At 39.9% G+C, this 23,389-nt stretch overlaps 1 protein-coding gene across 4 annotated transcripts; it reads right to left on the bottom strand.

Annotated features, from left to right (window-relative positions):
• Nucleotides 1–2,010: 2,010 nt before the first annotated feature.
• On the bottom strand, nt 2,011–22,805 carry cuedc1b (CUE domain containing 1b; the record flags this gene model as incomplete). 4 transcript variants are annotated; one of them, XM_080845327.1, is made up of 11 exons in its annotated part: nt 22,686–22,805; nt 12,501–13,177; nt 8,853–8,980; nt 8,506–8,632; nt 8,053–8,284; nt 6,956–7,027; nt 6,349–6,438; nt 6,152–6,245; nt 5,426–5,484; nt 5,249–5,318; nt 2,011–5,004 (listed from the first exon to the last, which is right to left on the bottom strand). In XM_080845327.1, coding segments are annotated over exons 2-11 (1,164 nt in total). In that variant the 5' UTR covers nt 12,792–13,177; nt 22,686–22,805. The 4 variants fall into 4 exon arrangements, with proteins under 4 accessions (XP_080701453.1, XP_080701454.1, XP_080701451.1 ...); XM_080845328.1 differs by having other exon boundaries at nt 5,249–5,315; XM_080845325.1 differs by lacking the exon at nt 2,011–5,004 and having other exon boundaries at nt 5,245–5,318.
• Between the last annotated feature and the right edge of the window lie 584 nt (nt 22,806–23,389).

Here is a 23,389-nt window from a genome sequence, read left to right as displayed (position 1 = left end):
GTTATTATTCTTATTATGTTTAAATCACTTCCAAGTTCCACAAGTTAGTACACAAATGTAAATATATTCTAATAAAGTTTGCCTGTTTTTTTTATTTATGGTGGGGGGTCTGCTGGGCAGTGTCCCTACCAATGCTGAGACCAAACTTACGCCCTTGTATGCCAGAAAGAATGTAACTGTCTGAGAGGATGAGTTCAATCATGCGAAAGGGGTCGAGTTTAACATTAGAGAGAACCAGTCCCACACCAACTAGAGACAAAATATTATTATTATTATTATGAGTAAACAAAGAATGCTCTGAGATTTTAATGAATAAAATACGCTCTGAGTAAACTAAGACGCAGTTTGAGGGCAAGTAGGCCTTCTACCACCAGAGTGAAATAAGTAATATTAAGGAGCAGCACCGTTGTCTGGATGGAGTTTGCAGATCAAATTATCTTTATTTTTCCCCCCAGCAATGTCTTAGAGTAAAACTCTCGCGCATTAAACGGCAATTTAATCTCTCTCGTACATTAACTTGTCCTTTCTCAAGTGTGTATCCCCGTTTCCTTTTTCGGTTAAGTTTGATGCAAAGAGGATGCAGAGTTATGAAAGTGTAGAGCAGTCCCCTGGTGTGTGCAGGCCTGTTGGTCATCCTGCCATGAGCGAATGCTGTTTAGGCTGTGATGCTGCTGGATAGAAAGGATAATAATGGCACTGATAATCCCTGAGGTCATTGGGATCTCTGGATTTAGGCCATTGCTAGCTCAAATGAGTCCATTAACTTGAATACATATATTAAAAATAAGTAGCAATTCATTCATTATTTTGAAACTACTTTCAAGTGCAAACATACACGTTGAAGACTTTATTAAAATTGTCAATATAGGTTAAACTGCGTAACTTGAGTCTAACACATTTAAAACCTGAAAGAAAAAAGAAAAAGAAAATTAAGTTCTGATGAAAATCAGTCAGTGATTAAACAATTTGGAATTAATCTGAAAAATATCTTTGACACATTAACAGTTTCAGATTCAGTTATACTAAAAACTACAAAAAGGGATGACAGATGGTCTTACCACACCTCAATTTAATCATGTTAACCCATTTGGAGTGCTAAAATCTAGTTAAAGTCTCTGTTTATGATCTGGAGACTTTGTAAAACATAGCTTCAAGCAATATATAAAACACTATCAGTACTGTAAGAACTCAGTCAGAAATGGACATACAGTAAGTGTGGAAAAAGAGCCTATTCATGTTTTACTCTAAGAATATTATCTTTCTAGGTATATATCAGTTCGAAAGAAACACGGTCTTCATTAATATGAATTGACTTAGAAGCACTTTATAATAACTGTCTCTCTCTCTCATACACACACATTTTCTCTGATGTGTATCAGTGGCAAACATTCCTTCCAGACTTCCAAGTTGGCATACAGAAATGCTTATGGGCTATGTGGAGAAGGGGGGAAGAAGAGGAATAATTGTCAGACTTTAATTGAAAAGACTGATTATCAATCAATAAGCCCTTGCTTCTTAGTATGTCTGCTCTTAAAATAATGTATACAATACACTTATCTTTCTCTTACTTTTATTGTATGTGAATGTGCTACTTATCGAGTTATGTGCTTGTTGATAATTAAGAGTTATCAAATACATGCTACCTTGGATTTTTACAAGCTGGTACAAAATCTTTCAATAGCATAGCATACAGAACCCAATTAAACCTGAGTTCAATCTAAAATAAGTTCTACAGATCTTTCCTAATTACATCAATAATCATGAAATTGTAATCACTGGATAAGATTTCTTAAGTTTCATAACACCATAAATATGGCTTATATTAAAAAACAGTAAGGTATGACATTATAAAACCAGTTTAAGATCCTATTTCTACAGATCACAAAGAATAACAAAAATGACTCAGACAAGGAGGGAACAACATATTTTATTATTACAAGAGCTACTAACTTCATTTGTAAGAAAACACATCTGGAAACTACAATCACTTACGGGACTGGTACCCAATTTTATAGGCAGGCATGGACCCACCACTTTCAAAAATTAATAATCCCCCCACAAAAGCAGCCTAATTAGGTCAATTTATTTTACAACTATTCTGCATTAATAACAGTTAATGGTAAATAACTGAGAAAGCTCATGTTAAATTTAGAATAAAAACAAGGAGCCCATCCAATTTAACTTGCCATGGCTGTTCCTTACCAAAAAAGGCTGAACATTCCCCTCAATTACAAACCTCAGTTATGTGGCAAACCTGTTCAATTTGGCAAACCTGTTCAATTGCAGCTCTTCATTTGAACTTGTATACATTCAGGAGGCACACACAATGGTGGAAAGAAAGTGGGGTACCTGTCCATGTCCCATACAGAATCAAACTTGATAATTCACCCTTAAATGAGAAAAGGAGTTTAAAGGACTACCTCTGACACAAATCTTCTGTTCTGCACAACCAATTATGTAAAAAGCAATTTTTTTGGTCTATTACACAAATTTCATTACACTAAAATATGCAAATCTAATATAAGAACTATGGTCAAACCTTTGGAAAAATATCCTGTCTTGATTATTGGTTCTACTGGTTGTGCTTACACCACTCAATCACATGGAAGAAAACAAGGAACAAATCTCCCTGAGAGGATCACAGTTTGACAAGGTTAAGGGACCGAGGAAGCAACACATTGAGCAATACCACACCAATGTGAAGACAGTCTCCACCATCGCCAAAAAACAACTGTGGGCTACATTTATGATCTGATCACAACCCCCAAAATATTTTTCTGCCATTTGACTGCATGCTTCCTTGGCAACTGCTATGTAATATAACAATTTGTATGGACTATTGTAGAACTTCAAATTTGGCAGGAAAACAAATAGTGTTATGTGCTTCAAGAACGCAATCCACGTTTCTGCCTGCTACGTGTGGTTGAGTTGTTGATATAAGCCGCACACCCCACCCCACCATATTGAAACAATATCAATGTCGTGACAGAAACATGTATGATGTTCATAATAGCAGAAACATCCAAGATGTACTGAATAGGGCAAGACATGGAATGATCTTTGGTTGCTTGCAAACCAAATACCAAGGAGCTTCGGCTTCAGTTTGTAATGGGATAGAGATGTATAAGCTGATGAAGTGTCCGGTCAACACAATTTTAGATTAGGTACCATTTCATGAATGAAATGGAATCTGTCAGCACAGTTTAGGTCTACCACACCACCAGCACAGAGGACAAAGGAAAACTTCCAAATCAATCTGAAGACATTCGACATCTATGTTTTGCTCTAGTATGGACATATATTAGCTTCGGGCACCCAGTCTCTCTTTCAGTCATACAACATTGCAAACACATTTGGGATTGTTACACACATGGCATAAACTGGGTCCTGGAAAAGGCAAATCAAGGGTGCACGCTACTCTATACCTTGTCCCAACCTAACTGTGTCTAGTACTGAGACTCTTAAAAATCACAAGACGATTGATCGTTCAAATACTTCGGTACTCTTCTTTCTCAGATAAAGGCTTTTCTTTTTACTTTGTAAAACACATACAAAAGACATCCATATCTGATACATTTTATTGGTGAATTGATTTCAAATCTGTTTTTTTTCTAAATAAACAGCCTTGCATTATAGATACTACATTTCCTTGTATCAGGGTGTATTCTTGTCTGAAGGGGTAACTTGATAGAAATGTTTTATCACAGATATGGCAGTGCACGGTTGAGTACTACTCCTACCCACGTATCTTACAAAGGTTTACTGGCAGAAAACTTGAATGCAGCGAAGCCACCAAGAAAAGTACACTTCAGCACAAGTCGTTTTGAAAATCGGTTAAGTGTGCCCCGTTCAAAGCAGGAGATTTTTTTGGCAAACCCCAGGATCTCCAGAGCTTGGGACTGGCTGTTAAGATTGATAGACAAAATGTGTACAATGTAAACTGATCTTCTGCACATGTATGGTTCCTATGCAGCATGTTTGTGCCCTTTATTAGTGGTAGTAGAGTCTTTCTGTCTGTCCTGTCCTTCAATGCCCCTAGAAGACCAGCAGTCCTGGTTTCACACCTAGGCTCCGCCCCAATAAAACAATCCTCGCCAGTGCTGAGACATCAGGAGATATTACAGCTCTTTACGAGATGTAGATGTCCAGTACTTCAATGCATTAACAACAGGTAAACTGGTTGAAAAGGCATACTGGTGACTTGTTTTAAGGGATGAAATTGTAACTTGGTGTATCCCCAGTAAAAATGCTTCATATGGTAACAGTGCATAACAGATTAATTCAAGGTCTGGACTTGCAGACCCCTTGAACGTAGGGCCGAGGGAATTGAGAGGAAACTCTCAATATCTGGTAGACTACAAGGATGAGTACATTTTAATTTTGCAATTACATCTATTTTTCCTCACACGTCTCACTCACGTCCTGAATTAACAATATACTGTACCCAACATGTCACCAGAAAATGAGGATCTCTTGCTTACTAATTCATACCCAATCATTAAATGCACATTAACATGCGGTTTTAGATGCCAATTGTTGTGTCAAGGATGTCTTCTAAAGAACAGGCTTGAGCTGTGTGCTTTTTAAATGCTATCCTTTTGCCAACAAAGAAAAGACCAAGAAGAGCAAGGGGTACAAAGAATGAAACAAAAAAAGGACAAAAACAATAATCAAACTACTGATGTTCATTTTACTGTAAATGAGCTTTTAAAGGAGTAAATATAAAATAATGATCTGGAAAAAAAAAATGCATGAGTAACTTTCTTTTTTTATACATACAAAATCATATATTAACAAATTGTTATGATACAGTAATTATAATAGTAATATGCAGTTAAACAATAATTCTAAGCCTGTGGGAGGGAGTCTGCGTTCCTTCAGCTCTCGGCTCACAGGCAAACCTGGAATTGGTGGGGTCTAGGTTGGGGATAGAGTGATCCCAGTCTTCCAGGTTCTTTTTTCTTTTCACCGTAGATATAATCCTGCAACATATCTTGCACACATCTGCAGTAAGAAACAGAAAAGATTTAACTAAGCACTAGTACTAATCTCTATGAGCAGATAATCTGATGCAAGAAAATACTTAATGTTTCAAGGGCAGTTTATGTTTGTAAACTTTCAATAATATTTAAGACATGTACTGCTCACTGACAAAACTGTAAAAGGGTTGAAACTTCAGTAAATACCAGACCTTTTCCAGATAAAGATATTTTACGTGACAATCACTAATTCTGGTACAGGCACTCACCATGACGTCGTCTCCTTCTGGGATTCCTCCTCTTCCTGAGTAACCAATCTTTTAAGCTGACCATCTTCTTCTGGCACAAACAAACAAATACACAATAAGTTTAGACAAAATTTACCAAAATACTGTACCTTGGGTCTTAAAAAAAGGGTTTATTCACTATTCAAGCAATGTGATTACCGTAGGGACTCCCCTCCACATCATCCAGGAGGTTGGCTGTAGAGTTAGCAGTCCCGAGTCTGACAGTGCAGTCAAGATAAACACAATCTCTAAAGCATACCTAACTCTCACTTACTGTGCACTTCTTTACCTGACCTCCTTGCACTCTGTGTTGTTGAATAGATGTACTACTTCAGTAGATTGAGTACTTAGTGCTTCCTCCAAGGTCTTCCACTACTGAAGCTTGAGTGTTGTTCCTCACTTGTTAGTCGCTTTGGATAAAAGCATCTGCCTAATGTGTAAATGTTGTTTGCTCCTCTTAATGGCTAAAGGCTACCAAAACCTTAACAGTCACACTCATTCACTCCTGTTATGCACTTAGTCCTTAAGTAGGCCAATAGCCAATATTTGGTTATTCTGAAATTCCCTTTTAGAACATGGGGAAAATATAGACCTAAAAACCATTTGGATCACCGATCAATCATCACCAGTGAAATATTGGCCTTGAAAGTGATTCTACTCCAGACTATATGCCCTGCCCCATTCTCATTGCTTCTGTAAGTGGATTAGGGGGAGCACATCAATGAGGTCTTCAACAGAGGCCCTCATTTGCCCACTATCAAATAAGGACTGCAGTTTGCCTGTAAGAAGGGGGTTTCACCCTGGCAAATCAGCTGCAGTTTTAGCTCAAAGTAGCTCATTAGGATAAACTCCAGGGCCCCATCTGTGAACCTGCACAAAGGATACGAATGGTGTTTAAGTAGTGTTCTTCGTTTTGACTTCCTTCGTTTTGTCTTCTCAGAGAAGGTCCTTGCGATTTCAAACAGCTTCTTCCTTGTGGCTACATGGAGCGGAAAACAGCCATACGTGATTTCACCATTAAAGAGTATGTTATGGATTATTGATGTATGCAAACTGTGTGGCTTATACAGAGGTGACCTTACATTTCCCCATGTGTTTGAGCTTGTCTCGGAACATGGCTTCATCAGACACAGCAGTGCAGGCTTCCATGGAGCCAGAGGTGAAATGCTCTCCTACAGGGGGAGAGGGTGGAACCCCCACGGCAACAGAAACACACACTTACACCAAGGACAAATAACATACAGAATATCATCCATTTAAATGGCAGATTCTAGTAGCTAACACAACAAAGTAACCAAAAATAGATTTCCACTTCCTTGCTTGCAAACTTATTTCTCTCACCATAGAAATTCAGTCTGAGGATGAAACACATGGATGGATGCCATAATTGTGCAATGCTAGCCCATTTTTGGTCAGGCTTTATATTTGTCACCATCCAATCCAAGAAGACATTGTGAGGGAATCAGTTTTCAACAAAAATGTTCCCGATTGTGGTGAGCAAATATTATAATGTAGATTATTTCCAAACATCAAAGCAAAGGAGTGGATAATATCCCACTCTTTCTCCCATGTAAACACCAAAACACATGTGTCCATGTCATGTCATCCACTGAAGTATGACCATGTTTACTTGCCACTGTGGGCTACAGGAGCCTTTGACTGGGAGGTAGCAAAATGAATGATATCTACCTGCAGTGGAATTCTCCATGCTACTTGATGAATGATTGGACTTGGATTTCTTTGATTCATACTTCAAGCGATCTAAAACAAGAGAAAGCCAATGTTACAGCGGGGATGGAAGTGAAGGCCAAAGATCAGGGAGGAGTCTGTCAATGAAGCTAACATCTGTGGTGAGGCGGCACAGTCAATGACGCTTAAGTCTGTGGTGTGGAGCATATGAGGCGGCACAGGAGATGAGGCTTAAGTCTGTGGTGTGGAGTATATGAGGCGGCACAGGAGATGAGGCTAAAGTCTGTGGTGTGGAGCATATGAGGCGGCACAGTCAATGACGCTTAAGTCTGTGGTGTGGAGTATGAGGCGGCACAGGAGATGAGGCTAAAGTCTGTGGTGTGGAGTATATGAGGCGACACAGGAGATGAGGCTAAAGTCTGTGGTTTGGAGCATATGAGGCTGCACAGGAGATGAGGCTAAAGTCTGTGGTTTGGAGCATATGAGGCTGCACAGGAGATGAGGCTAAAGTCTGTGGTGTGGAGCATATGAGGCTGCACAGGAGATGAGGCTACAGTCTGTGGTGTGAAGCATATGAGGCTGCACAGGAGATGAGGCTAAAGTCTGTGGTGTGGAGCATATGAGGCTGCGCAGGAGATGTAGGGCATGTAAGTGAGGTGAGTGCAGAAGCACAATCCTTGCATGGCTGTGCATATGACATAGAGCATGTCCGGCCCACAGAGATCCTAAACCTAAGAGCAGCCTAAGAGTCTCTCAATATCAACACTTCCACTCAGCATACTAGACACAAGACAGGAGCAGGACAGGGATGTACTGTTCTTGGGTGTGTGCGTGTGTGTGTGTGTGTGTGTGTGTGTGTGTGTGAGCACAGAGTAAAGTGTGAGCACTGTGTGTGATTACAGCCATTACAGCTTAGTGGGTTTCTCAGGAGTAATAGTAGAAGATTGTTTGAGGGCATATCTTTCAACCACTTAATTATGTGTGGTATGCAATTGTTCATGCATGCTTGGGTAATACGAAAGTGGGAAAAAAACAGTGAGTGAGTAAATTAGTGTGTGTGTGTGTGTGTTTCCTACAGTCAGGGCTGCATACAGTACCTCTCTCAAGGGCAACGAGGAACTCGCGGTTGCGTTGAAGCTCCCTCATGAATTCTTCATTTTGCAGAAAGAGGGCAATGCGTTCATCATCAAGGTATTGCTTCAGCTTGCGATCCTGCTCTGAGGCCACCCCCCCTGCAACCCCCTCACCACTAGGTGGTGCTGTATGCTGGGAAATGGATGAGGGCGTGGAGGAGGAGGATGGCTGAGAGAGACTGCTACTCTGAGATCTCTGGATGAAGGTGAGGGGGGGGTAAGAAGGGAGAGAGCACGAAAAGAAAGTCTGTTGATTGAGATGCAAATATTCAGATATTCCAGCACAGCACTTTTTTATTCAGGTCACTTCTTATCAGGCAAGGCAGAACATTAAATCACTTCTTTGTCTGAACGCCATGACAAGTATTCAGGCACAAAGACAAAAACAGAACACACAGTTCAGGGGGAAAAAAATACCTGGATGCTGTCCATCTGCTGAGGGAGAATTCGCAGGAAGTCATCAGGGAGGTTGCCAAGCAGTGGCGGATTCCAATTGCGGTAGCTTCGAACCTGTCTGTGACCTGGTGGGGGCCGTGCCTCAAACCTACAAGAATACAGTATACATTAGAGCAGAAATTTGCTAAATTTTCATACACCTATGATCACAATACATTTAATGTATTTGAATGACTTGTTCACAGTCATGTTGCTGTACTCCTGTCTTCTACTTCGCCAGCAGGTGGCAGCACCATGGATTTATCATACTGTTCCAACCATGACATTGGACTTTCATTCCACCAATAACAAATGCTCTGGTTATGTACCTGGGTGGGGGGGTGTATGGAGTCCCAGGGTACTTCCTGTCATAGATGTGCATGTCGTAAGTGGGCGGCGAATAGACAGGAGGGGGCTCCTCATCAGAGCTGTCTGGCTCCAGTGTCCTCTCTAGAATCTAGGGAAAGGGTCACAGCGGTAAATGCAAACAGTCCATGAACAGCAAGTAGTGATACTTTGAAATCATTAGTGTAGTACTTAATGGATAAATCCTATTAAACAGACACGACATGTTCCTCTTAGGATAATAATCAGCTTTATTTTTTCAGCTTCACTAAATACTTGCCATTAAAGTAACGTTTATGTGTGCTAACAAGCTAACAAAAAGCTAGACACGCCAGGCCACTGCACTACGACTGCAATTTCAGATGTTAAATAAACCTATGCTGGACCTCAAACTACTGATTTAAAACTAACCCTTTTATTTCAGTGGACAACTAATCCAGTCTGGCTGAGGAAGCATTAAATGCACTTCCATTACGGACTGGGAGTGCACTGGAGTGAATGCTTGACTGGAGACAGATGGAGGGCAAAGGCAACCAGCTGTGCTCTGCTGAGCTGAGATTGAGAAGGGGATGGAGAGGGAGAGAGAGCTAGATAGAGAGAGAGGGAGGGGGAAAAGAGGGAGATGCAAAGGGAGGGAGGGAGGGAGGGAGGGAGGGAGGGGTATTAGACGGAGTGTGGTGGCTAGTGCTGTTCTCCCTTCCGCTGGACTGCTTCTTCGTGTCTTCAAATCTACCCATTTCCTCTCTTCTACTTCACTTCCACCTATTCAGTCCAGTCTGCTTCTTCCAGTTTATATCTGTACTCTCCTCGTTCCCTTTTTCACTGTTTCACTTCTGTTCACTTAGTCCTGTTCACTTAGTCCTTATTTCTTCATTACTTGTGCTAACTCTAACATGATTCAGAACAGATCTTGGGCACAATGTTAAGTGTAAATGGTGCCATGTTGCCTTTTTCCTGAAGGTTCTCAATGTGCCCAGAGCCCTCCTGCCTCGCATATCTTCTATCTATCCATCTAAATCTCATGTTACCAAGTAATAAAATGTGCCATGATGAGGATCTTCTATTTGTCCATGCTAAATCTCATGCTACTAACTAATAAAGAGTGCCATGATGAGGTAGGTCAGATATGCAGAGGTGAGACAGATGGAAGATATACAGAGCGTAGGGAGCCTAGGAGCAGGATTGAAAACCACTGGCTATTCTTTGTTTTGTCCTTTTCACCTCTTTCAGCCTGCCCTCTTCTCTCCATCTATCCATTTCCCCCTCCTCTCCACTGGCACTGTGAGAAACACCAGCACACCGTCTATGGCTGGGCGATTAATCAACTTTTATTCCAACGATTACAAAAAACAAGATAATCAAGATAAAACTATTATTGTGATGCATTCCATTTCGCAAAGATGCTTTCATTTTGTGTGGTGTTATACATTTTAGCTTAGCAGGCTAGCTAGCATGCTAGTGGGTGAACAGCATGCTAAGCTAACAGTTATTACACTAACTGCTAAACATGCCGGTATGTTGATGAAACACTAGCTACTGTCCCTGCAAGACTTCAAGCTCTGTGGCACTGTTGGCCAGGTTGTTAGCTAGCCTGCTATGTTAAGCTAAGCTAAGATATTGCAGTTATATATTGTTCTTATGCAGTTACTTAGCTAGTAGTTAACATTAGCTAGCCAAAGTGCCAGAAATGAACGCATATCTGTAATTATAAAAACTAGTATTGTCTCACTGTTTTAATAAAAGATGGTACTGACTAAGTATTCGATTTTTCTCGATTCTCTCTCAAACGATTCTGTCTCGATTCAGAAAACGTTCATAATCGATTTTGTAATTTAAATTATTATTTTTTTATACATCCATTATATGTTGAAATGCAAGCTGCATCGATTATTGTATTGTTCAAAGAAAGTCAAAATTGTGACAAGGAAAAGCTTTTTCTCTATTTAAAAATAGAGAAGGTAATTCTTCTGTTGATTTTCTTTAATTATCAAACACAAAGTAGGAAGTGTAGCAAAGACTCTGGGTAGCAAACTCAAATGTTTTAAAAGTCGAAATGCCTTGATAATCGTTTAATCGGTTTAGAATTGATAATCAATAATCGGTTTAGAATTGATAATCGATAATTGGTTTAGAATCGATAATCGGTTTAGAATCGAGAATCGGTTTAGAATCGATAATCGGTTTAGAATCGAATCGTTGACCTCTGAATCGGATGGGGTGCCAAATAGCCTAGCAGTATATCTAAATATAATGCCCAGATTCTGAATTTTATTCTGTTGTAAAACACAACAAAGATCCGGTGCCCACAACCATCTACACAAAAAAAAATCTTTATGGAGAATCCTAGTAATTTCCACCAGGGGGTACCTCGATTACTTTCCCTGCCAGGAAAGCATAAACCACATCCTGTAATGATGTGTAAGGAGTAAGAAGGCCCCAGTATGATTTGTGACGTGTACATATCTTAGGGCCAATAGTTTTCCGCGAAAACGGAAAACGGACGGAATACGCGGAATGGACCATCTGAAACGGAATGGACCACTGAAAACGGAATTGCAACTTTTCAAACGGAAACATAATTTTGTGCATCAAAATCGCCCAAAACCCCCTGTATTTTACCCTGTTAGACTGAATTTCTTTCAAATAAACACAACAACGATCGCAACAATGAACAAACATTAATTAAAGAACAAAAGCAGTCAGAAAATGTCACGTCTGCGCTGAACTCTGCTCCGGCCACGCCCCCCTTTTCAACGGTAGTCACGTTAATTTGCTCATCTTCCCAATCGCATTAAAAACAAAAAATGTTAAGTCTTCTGTTGTGTTGATGGCTGGCAAACAACAATCTAAGAAGGGCACGTATTATTCACTGAGTTACCAAAGCAGTCTCATTTATGGGGACTAATTAGCACTGCATTGAATTACATTACCATGAGTTATTGCTACACAATAACAATTACACAACTAATATTACTAGATACATATAATAGTGGACATTACACTAGGCAACATGGATCTCATTCATATCTCATCCAGTCGAAATCTTAACAGGATTGAACCCATCTTTATTACAGCGTATCAACATAAGAAACAGAAAATAGCTAAATCTCCGCTTAGCATCATGCTAATCACTACTAATAGCACGAGCAGGTAGCCCAAAATTTGGTATTTTTACACGATCCATCACAGTAGCAACTTCATGAAAACCCTTACTTTCATTAAGTATGCACATAATGCCGCACAAACAGGTCGAACAATGATGATTTAAGCATTGGAAATGTATAAGGCACAGTATGGTCAACTACTTGGTGACAAACTGAACTCGACAGTATCTTAACTGAGGGTGCTGCACGCACGCAAACAGCGTTGCTAGGCAACATCCCTATCAACAGAGTTTTTCATACAGTTAACGTGCGGAAAGGCATTATACGGCTGTTTTTATTTTTTTGACGCGGAATCACGGAATTACCAAAAACGTGACACGGAATTTGCTTTTTTTTGACGCGGAAAACTATTGGCCCTAATATCTATGTTTGTTTAGTTGAGATGTTAAGAATTGAGGTAGTTACAATTGGGAGGGCATGTAGTGTACAATTGGACATGAAATGTTGTGGGTGTTGGAGGATGCTGACCTCTGGAGGAATGCTGTCATCAGAGTCGGAACTGTCGTCTGAGCCCTGTCCATCGATGCTCATCTGCAGGAGCTGGTCGATGGTGGCGTCCACCGCTCCACTGTTGGAGCGCAGTACGCACTCAATCACCTCGTAGTCCATGGTAGGGAACATGACCTTGAAGTCTTCCATGGCCTGGTTGAATTCCAGCCGTCGAACCTGTCGCGGCGGCCGGCTGTTGTTGAGCTCCCCCGGGCCAGAGCCACTCCGAGAGCCTCCATTGCTGCTGCTGCGCCTGAAGAGACTGGTCATAGTGTGGCTCTGTGGACCGTCTGGCACCAAGTAAAACAGTGGCAGGAATTTCCTCTTTCTCCCTCGTCCCTCTCTCCCTAGCTCTCACTCACTTCTCTTCCCTTCTCTTCTGCTCCTCAACCTCCTCTCACTCTCCGTCACACTATGCTCCTACTTTCAATTCTCTTTTCAGCCTTTCATTGTCCCAGACACATGGCAGTCCCTCGCACAGAGAGGGAGAGAAGCCTGCAGCTTTTTTTTCTCTTTCTTTGCTTATTCTTCTGCTGCATCCAATCTGGCTGAGGTTGAGGAGCAGTTGGAGAGAGACCTTGTACAGAGGAAGGTGTCAGACAGTGTCTTTAAACTTCAGCTGCCAGAGCATCAGCATCTCCACTTCTCCTCAGCACCTGGAAGGGAAGACATGATTATCAGGACAGTCCTACAGACAACACACTAAATGTACCATTTTGGAGTTGACATCAACTGGTTAACTGATGACATCAGAAATATTTTTATAGTGTTGACTTTAACATGATCTTGATGAGTTCAGCCACAAACCCAAGCCACAAAGATTCTGATATGGAACAACCCTGGCCATGGCTAGTCAACCAAAGCCACAGAAATGATCAAGCCTTCAGCAGGATCCGGTCACCAAATGTAGCCATAAATGAGTGTGGGGAGAAGTGGTGAATACCAGAGCACATCCCCTTGGAACAGCACAGCAGAGTTAGCACATAAATGGGGAGGAAAGTGAGGTCACACTTTACCCAGGAGGCACTGGAAGTGAGCAATCTCCAGAAAAGCAGTTTGTAGCCACATATTCATAATTAAATCAGTGATGCCTTGATATGCAACCACACTACCTTCTTCACAATACCAACAAGGCAAAGATGTGAAACACCAAGCTAAGCACCCTTAGGGATGATGTAAAGACAGGAAATTGTGTCTAATGTTTTACATGAAGATCAAAAATGGATTAAAGGGGTTGGAGCTATGGATGCATGCCATTATCACGGTGCCAGTTAAAAGCCAAGCACATACCTCTTTCCCTTAATCCATATTAGCAGAGGCTGGAGACCAGCTTAGCTCAAATAACATTAGGTTGATGTGCATTAGTGGCAATCAAGTCAGTGAAACTAGTGTTTCAGGCTACGTTAACTATTTGATCACGGTTTCTCCCAATCTCTATTATTCCTAATGGAAGTAAGAGCTATACCTGAGGAACAGGCCAACCTCCCTGCACAGGGTCAGCCCTGAAATAAACAGACATCAAGGTACTTTTACAAATGCATTTGTTTTCGTTCATATCCAAAATGCAGAGCTTCTACTTCAAAATGGTACCTCTTCCAAGTGAAGTGTTATTAAACGGCATTTGGAAAAACATCAAACATGACTGTATGATGGATGATGAGTTAATAATTCATAGATACATCAGGTGGATTTTCCAGAAAGCTGTAGCTTCACAAGCATACAGTGTACTGAGGATTTGTACTAAGCTACTGCAACAACAAAAATACTAAATTAAGAAAAAAGAAAATCTAAGGAGCCCAAACTGGTTTTGTTTTAGGACAAAATGCATACATTTCAAACGTGGACCTCAAAATGCATTACCTTTTGGACTTGCTATCCAAAACCCATTCGAAAAAAGTTGACAACAAACAATGTTCCAGAACCTTGATTTTCTTGCCTTCTGGTTTACGGCGCTTTGATGTTTTGGTGTCAAACTCCCCTCCCCACCCCGCCACTGTGCAGTGCTGGGAAGAGAAATCCCTGATCAGCTGAACAATACACCCAGCAAAGCCGAGGACAACCCACATGGCACTGCCAGGCCCCAGCTGGTTACAAACAAACCATAACCCCCACCTCACCACCCAGACTAATTTCCATGGAGGCCCCGGCTACATCAAGGGGCTTCATTTCACATTTTTTTGCCTTTATTTTTTGCCACACTAACTTCAAAAAATGCTTTGCTAAGTATCTAACTCTTAGACTTGGAAAGATGATTCTGTGTTTTTAAAGAAAAGGGTGTGATGAGGCTCATCATGTGGCATCTGTTAAAAGGGCTTTTTTGGAGTGCCCCAGCTAAAACTGTTTTGCATCTCATTTAACATTCAGTTGGTAACGCAGGCGCCTTGGCAGCCCTGTAGAACCTTTGTTTTAGGATGGGAAACATCAACTTCAGTCAAAAGCACTGCATATTCACCAGCAGTAATTGGTTGTAACTGTAGTATCAGTACAAAATAACTTTTTATTACAAATGTTCTGATTTTTAATTATCACCCTGGCTTGGTTTGGCTTTTAGTCATGGCTTGGCTTCCGACCTTGGTTAATCTTTTTACAATGTTAACATTATTGTTAATGTCAAACAGATCATTAATGTATTTTTGCACACCTTGTTTTTAGAAAAAAATATTATACAGATAATGAATCATATTATAACACCAGCAAATACTTGCTTACTATTTATAACTGAATGTTCTTATCCAAAGGCATGTCACCAATATATTGCCTAAACTGCCTCAAGGGCTATAAAGTTGTTTGTGTGTGCTAGTGTAATGGTAGCCCAGCAGTTAAAAATACTTAATAATATAATGACATGCAACAAACTAGGACCCACCCTAAAAATGACAAAAACCTAGGCTATAACTATTAGGAAGAAAACCATTACCGACCATTATATTTTTAGGTTATTGCAAATGCATAGATATACTAAAAACCCATATCAAATGAATCTGCTGCCCTACAGTATACTGCCCCTGCCCTGCTGTCATTTTGAGCCAGTGATAGCCCCTCCAGTTCCTGACACGAAGGGAGAGCCAAGCAGGAGCGTGGCATAGGGCCAGTTTACTTAAGCTCCATTAAGCGTGGGTGGCAAAGCGCATCATACCTGTTGTTCTTTAGACCAGTGGTCCCCAACCACCGGGCCGCGGCCCGGTACCGGTCCGTGAGGCATTTGTTACCGGGCCGCACAGAAAGAATAGATAATTTATATAATTTCTGCTGTATTAATTATTAGAGTCTGAAAGGTGTTTTATTTAAAAAAACTACCGGATTTTCCCGGACGTAACATTCACCTGTGCCTCTTGTCACGTCAAGACGCTTGTCTCGTTCACGTGATACGTCACTCAAAAAATAAGCCCGCAAACTAGCGAAAATTAGTAAAAAAAAAAAAAAAAAGTCTTTAGAGAGCTTCTTTGTAAATCAGAAAAGGCCAACTGAGGAGCCAGAACAGGAGCCTACGACCTCCAAGAAAGAAAGCTTCTTTTAACAGACAATATCAGGAGTCATACTTAAAATAAAGGTCTATCGCAACAGGTGATTCTCAAGTCCGCTCTGTATAATATGTGGCGACAAGCTAGCAAACGACCCAATGAAACCTTCAAAACTGCTTCGGCACATGGAGACCAAGCACTGATTCATCGTTATGGTGAGTTGTATTTTTCATGCACTTAGGTGGTGTTATTTTATTTTTGCTGTATTTATCTCTCACACCTTGAAGCCGGTCCATGAAAAATATTGCCTGCATTAAACCGGTCCGTGGTGCAAAAAAGGTTGGGGACCCCTGCTTTAGACTCACTGGAGCAGTGGAGGGGTCCACTTGGTGGTCTAGCAATCCACCAAGACATGTTAATGCCTGTAAATGATGGCTGTTTAAGACCACCATGACTTCTGACCCTGTTCTGCTTTTGCTAGCCTCACTTCCTTTCCATTTCTTTGGAAGGTGCAACACATTTTTCCACAGTAGTAAAATAACTGACAGATGGTGAAAGTGCCAAGTTCTGTGTTTAACACATTTCAAGGAATATAATTATACCATTTAATCTGATGGTTTGAAAAACCCACAGACTAATTTATGATGCAATTCTATTTATTGTATGAATCGCAAAAAAATATACCCCTCCAGGTTCGTGAAGCATCGTGGGATTGTTTATGGCTCTGTACGAGCCACTATGTTTGTTCCCCATTTAAAGAATCAGCTATTTTAAATCCAATACCTGATTCAATCCAATACCTGATCCAATACTACTGTTAACAAAATCAGTGGACATCTTCTAAAAAGCACATGAGGTCATTATCCAGTATTCCTCTTTGTGTATCTGAGTATTTTGATCAGCAAACAACCAAGGAACATTACCTGGCAATAAATATCCTGGAGACACACTTCCCTTTTAACACTTCTGCAGGACAGAGATTAGCCCGCTAACCTATCAACAAAGCTGATAAACACAATGTTGATGTTGATACAATTAACCATGTAGTCATGTACAGACTTAATCAGTTAATGAGATGTGTCTAAAAAGCTCTCTGGCCTTAGCTGTACTTGAAAGATTAAACTATCTGTGAGCAAAGGGTAGAATAACGAAGGCAGATTGCTGCTCTTTCTAGTGGAGACGTTACACTACACTCCCTCTCAATTGTCTGTCAGATGAACACATCGACATGATCATATTAACTTGTAACCGAGTAAGCAGTGTAGGACAATGGATTTTATTTATTATGATTTACTGTTTTCTGTGGCAGGAACAATTGATTGGGGAGCCACCCTTGGAAAAATATTTAACAGTGACCGGGTTTAAATGCAGTTTTCAAGCATTTTGAGACAAAAAGGACTGCAGAAATGTCTAGTTTACTGTTGCTAGCTAGGTCATTTTGAAGCTATAGCCAATTTTTTGCATACCAACTCAAGTCACAGCCTACCACCACAAGACATACAGATAACGCTCAATCCAATTGTATCTTCTGCTTCATTATATATTCATATTCATGCTTGATTTAAGATTTCGATTTCGCATCACCACTGGTTATCACAATTCAGCTTTCTAACACTCAGACAAAATTAATGTTAAGGTGCTGTCATTTCCTTGTTTTAGCACTACCAAACAGGACCTAGAAGAAGATTTTAGCATACCCTAGCACTTTGCTAGGCTCTGTGACATTGACTTTGTGGATTTCACTATGAATCATTGACTTTGTGGATTCCACTATAAATCATTGACTTTCTTTTAGGGATGCACCGATCCGATATTTGTATCGGTACCGATATTGAAGACATTTCTAGATCGGGTATCGGTGACAATTAAAAAAAAAAAAAAAAAAAAAAAAAATATATATATATATATATATATATATATATATATATATATATATATATATATATATATATATATATATATATATATATATATATATTAGGGCTGGGCGATAAAACGATAAAAATAATTATCGCGATAATGACTTCCCTCGATAAAGCTATCGTAACATTAATTCATTTTCAATAATATCGATAATGTCGATAGAGAATAATTAGGAACAGCAATCCATTTAATTTCTGTGATGCAGCAATAAGTTGCAGAGAAATGGTATCAGGGTGGCCGCGGGGCATTAAAAAGTCTTAAATCGCTGCGTTGTCTATGGTTAGGTCAGAGCGTAGACTACTGCACAGCTAAAGCGTCTACAAGTGACTAGATAGCCTACTACCTGGCTGAGGTTTGTAAAAGACCATAAGGATTGAAAAAGCGGACTGAAGGTCATCTTCTAAGTTCATCTTCTCTGAGTCCAATTTTCAGCTTTGCCCAACACATGGTCATCTGATGGTTAGAGGGAGACCTGGAGAGGCCTACAAGCCACAGAGTCTTGCACCTACTGTGAAATTGGACTCATCAGAGAAGACGAACTTAGAAGACCCTCCAGTCCGCTTTTTCAATCCTTATGGTCTTTTACAAACCTCAGCCAGGCAAAGTACAACGTTGTCCCGGAAGAAAAGCTTGCTTCCTTTTGCTCTGACAATGTTCCCCAACTCTGAGAAGTGTTTTTTCCAGCAGGGCAATGCTCCATGCCACACAGCCAGGCCAGTAAAGGTGTGGATGGAGTACCACCAGATCAGGGACCTGTCATGGCCAGCCCAATTTCGAGACCTGAATCCCATAAAAAACCTCTGAAATGTGATCAAGAGGAAGATGGATGGTCACAAGCCATGAAAAGAAGCCGAGCTGCTTGAATTCTTGCGCCAGGAATAGCATAAAGTCACCCAACGGCAATGTGAAAGAATGGTGGTGAGTATGCCAAGACACATGAAAGTTGTGATTTTAAATCAAGGTTATTCCACCAAATATTGATTTCTGAACTCTTCCTAAGTTAAAGCATTAGTATTGTGTAGTTCAAAAATGAATATGAGCTTGTTTTCTTTCCATTATTGGAGATCTGAAGACACTGCATCTTTTTTGCTATTTTGACCAATTGTCATTTTTCTGCAAATAAATTATCTAAATGACAATATTTTTATTTGAAATTTGGTAGGAATGTTGCCAGTAGGTTATAGAATAAAACAAAAATGTACATTTTACTTTAACACATACCAATAAATAGTAAAACCAGAGAAACTGATAATTTTGAAGTGGTCTCTTAATTTTTTCCACGGCTGTATATATATATTTTTTTTTATGTTTATGTATATGTATATAGGTAGTGTATTATGAGTGCACGTTGCTATTAGTAGCGATTAGCATGCTTAGCGGAGATTTAGTTATGTCCTGATGTTGATTCGCTCTAATAAAGATGGGTTCATCCTGTTAAGATTTCGACTGGATGAGCTATGAATGAGATTCATGTTGCCTTGTGTAATGTCCACAATTATATGTATCGAGTAATATTAGTTGTGTAATTGTTATCGTGTAGCAATAACTCATGTTAAAGTAATTCAGTGCAGTGCTAATTAGTCCCCATTCTCATTGCAGACACTCGCATATGTAGGATCACATGCATCGTCATGTAACGGAAATTGATGAATGCACCTTAAAGGGAGATAAAGAATACTGCTTTGGTAATTGTGGGTCTTTTAACAGACTAGAACCAGCAAATACATTAACAGGTCACCATGCTGAGCCTCTACAATGTAACGTAAAAGTTGGCGCTAGCGGATTTATGAATGCTAACTAATATGAACACTAGCGCTAGTTAGAACGTACATTATTTGTGATTATTTTCAGCCTATGTTATGAATTGATAGTGATGACTAGACATGATGTCAAGTAGCAAATGAGCAAAAAATGCAACAAGATCTCATGTCATGCACTCCTCATTTCTCCCTCTCGCACGTGTGGTCACACACATACACACAGTTACCAGTTTCGCGCTGTTTTTTTTTATATCGGTATCGGATCGGTATCGGCCGATACTAAACCTCAGATATCGGTATCGGTGGTGAAAAAAGTGGATCGGTGCATCCCTACTTTCTTTACACTAAAAGCTTGAACATTTTATACCTTGAACTTCATAAATGGCCAGATGATAAAAATGTGCCTTGATCTGGGCACAGGGCTCGCAAAATCGCATCGTGAGGACCTATGACTTGAGACCTAGCATGAACTTGATATCCCTCAATCACAATCCTGCCATGAAACTCACCTCTTGCAAAATAGATTGCTTAAAGTTGTTCAACAACATAGAGGTTTTTAGTAGAGTTTATTATGCTAGTTGCCTTCTTCCTTTTATAGTGCATGAGCTGACAAGAGAAAACATCATCACATACTAGGGGTGTAAAAAATAACCGATACGTATCAATATCCGTTTTTAGCGTGTAAGATACAACTACATCGATGCGTGTCCCGTATTGGTTTTAAAATGACATGAACTGGTCTTTGCCGATTTAAAAGTTATGAAACGGTTCACAAGCATTTGTCTCTCCGTTTTTTTGCTGCGCAAAACACAGGCACTCGCTGACCTGTTGCATTTGAGCTCAGTCAGAACAATGACAGCCTGTCATTGGTTTATGCTATGCGGGCTTTGGCCAATCAGGCTGTTTTCTCCGAAATAACGCCAAGACCTGGAGAGAATGACAGATTACAAAACCCATCGACAGATTACAACTCCCATTCATTTGAATGGCCAATGACTGTTATGCTAGCTACGCTATTCATTTGAATTGCCAATGCTATTCTAGCTACGCTATGCATTTCAATGGCCAAAGCTCCGCTTTGCATCGAATCGTACTGAACCGTTTTATCAACATGCATCTTTTCTTGTATCGTTTCGTGCCCATGTATAGAGATACGAATCGGATCGTCTTTGTCATGAGATATTTACACCCCTATCACATACCCATGCACATGTCTACAACAGGTGCAGTACCATAACTGATACCAGATCAGCTTAAGGTGGCTGACACGCAGCTTGCTGGCCAGGTGTAACTATGTTGGTCTGTATACTAATATTGAGCCCGTACCTATCCTCCTATTGTTGTCAGCAATACCATATTGTATGCAATGTGCATTTGCAAACATCCAAAAGAAGCTGATCTCCAACCAGCTTGACAACCCCCACTGTTTGTCAATGAGACCAGTCACATCATTTAAAGTAAAATACACTTTACACCACTGGATTAAACAAGCAGCTTAGAAAACTAGATTAATTTACATTCCAGTCAATTTTGTAAACATAACTGTCACCATCATTGGCCAGCACAACGACCACAAGAGGGCACAAAGGGCTAAACTTAATTCAAACAGTATTATTAGATCGTAAATGGAGAGATAGTGGCTATGCTACACATATTTACTGAAAGAATATCGTTCAAATGCATGTATATTGTTAGATTTAGCCCTGAAGGCATGCCACTCATGTAAACAAGTGGCAAACCAACTCTGTACAATTTTGGTAACTGGAAACCGGAGGGTGATCTCCCCTTCAATTTTTTAATATAAATGTATGTCAAGAGCACGTTTTTTGACTGGACACGATTTGATGATAATCAAATTGATAAAAACAAATCTTGAAAAACAAAAATGGAAAACACAAAATCTGGAAGAAAAATAATACACTTAAACTGATTTGATAGAGCCCTAGCTAGATATGCTACAGCCTGAAAGCCTGGTAGCAATGTTGATATATGAATTATAGTTACATTGGAGTCGTAAAATAAACGTAAGCCAACTTGTAAAAGCCATCAGTTATAATGGCTTCGACTAGGTTAATGACATATTAGAGCAACCCGGCATTATTAGTACAACTTGCTTTCATTTGTTTAAAACAAATGTCAACAAAAACCGTTAATTTACAACTGTTTTTATGCTAGGCAAGTTAACCTATTGATCGATGTAATGTAACGTAACAAAATCCATTAACTGGGTTAAATTGCCAACCCAAGATTAATGTATAACATTACAGAAGTGAAAAGCAAATGCAAGTACAATGAGAAGTCAGCTCGAGTTTCAGACAAGTTGTGGTCACACGTGTTCCACGAGGTAATTACAATAACATTAAATGTCATTTAGCACCAGTACACTTTTGCTTTCGGTTAAAATTAATAGTTAGACCTGTGTTTAACGCATGATTAACTACTTACGTTATATGAATTGTCTTTATAGCTGCTAACATTAGCCAACCCTGAGGTCAACCCAGCTAGCTAGCCACAATAGTTGGGTAACCTTATACTAGGTAACATAGATATTCACAATACATATCGAGTAAACACCCTGTCAAACCGAAAAATAATTCTGCAGTACCATCAGTTAACAACCGAACAGTAAGAAAAACAGCAATAACTTATACTGGCATTTAAAAATGTCTAACGTTAGCCAGCGTTACCTAGCATCAGCGCCAATCCTTGTGGATTTAGTAGAAGGCCTCATCCTTTCCCAGCACTCTATATGAAACCAAAGCGACTGGCTTCCAGTGATTCATGAGTTCTTGTTTTTCAGAAATATCTAATTAAGGTTATATTTCTGTGGCAAGAATGCATCCAGGCGTCAAGACAGTTGAAATATACATAACTCCAGTTCATCCTCAATAGCACTGCTGTACAGCGAACGGGCTACTTGCTGCGTCGGACAGCTTTAGTCCAGCAACCAGCGCTCGCAACATTATATTGTTCCATTTATGTGTTGTTTATTATGTTGATGGAATAGTTATTTGACTCACCAATAACGAATTTCAAACAAGTTGAGATTCCGAGAATGCAGCCCTTTGGAGTACATTAAAGTATGTCAACGGAGGAATTTCCATAGTGTGCATGGTCTGTGTTTGTTAAATCGGTGCGATGGGAAAATAACAGCGAGAGGCTTCTCAAAATATCTGTCACGGCTAGATTTTGATGGGGGGAAGGGGGAACAAAGGATCAGATAGCGTCCTAGCGGAGAGGTTGATGAAATGCAACTGACAATGCTCACATCAACTTTGAATCAACTGAAATATCTGATTTAGTCATTTGTTTTGCAATTTCACGGCAGCCCAAATATGCCCAATATTAACATTTCATTTGTACGCCCGTTTTCTCGAGGTCTGGAATTATATGTGAATATCTCGAGATAACGAAACTTTGTATCCCCGAGAAAAATTACATATTGTATGAATTCGATATTTAATTATAAGGCCAGTGTGTCTAAAGAAGACATCTAGAAAAATGTCAGCTATATCGGCGACGCTGTCAACTAGATTTGGTGGACAAACTTGATTGGCTAGCTAGGGTTAGACAACAGGGCCTTGGAAGACTAGGTTTCTGATGAATGTCTGCTATAAAACAAACCTTGTTGAATCTGGTTTTGATCTCTTCCTAAACTTTAACGCCTTCTATGTCGCTTTTGTTCGACTGGGTTAACGTGATGAAAAAGTAATTAGACTAGGCT

The sequence above is a fragment of the Sprattus sprattus genome (genome assembly GCF_963457725.1).
Source record: "Sprattus sprattus genome assembly, chromosome: 9".
Taxonomy (NCBI): domain Eukaryota; kingdom Metazoa; phylum Chordata; class Actinopteri; order Clupeiformes; family Clupeidae; genus Sprattus; species Sprattus sprattus.
This window is presented reverse-complemented; position numbering and strand designations above follow the sequence as displayed.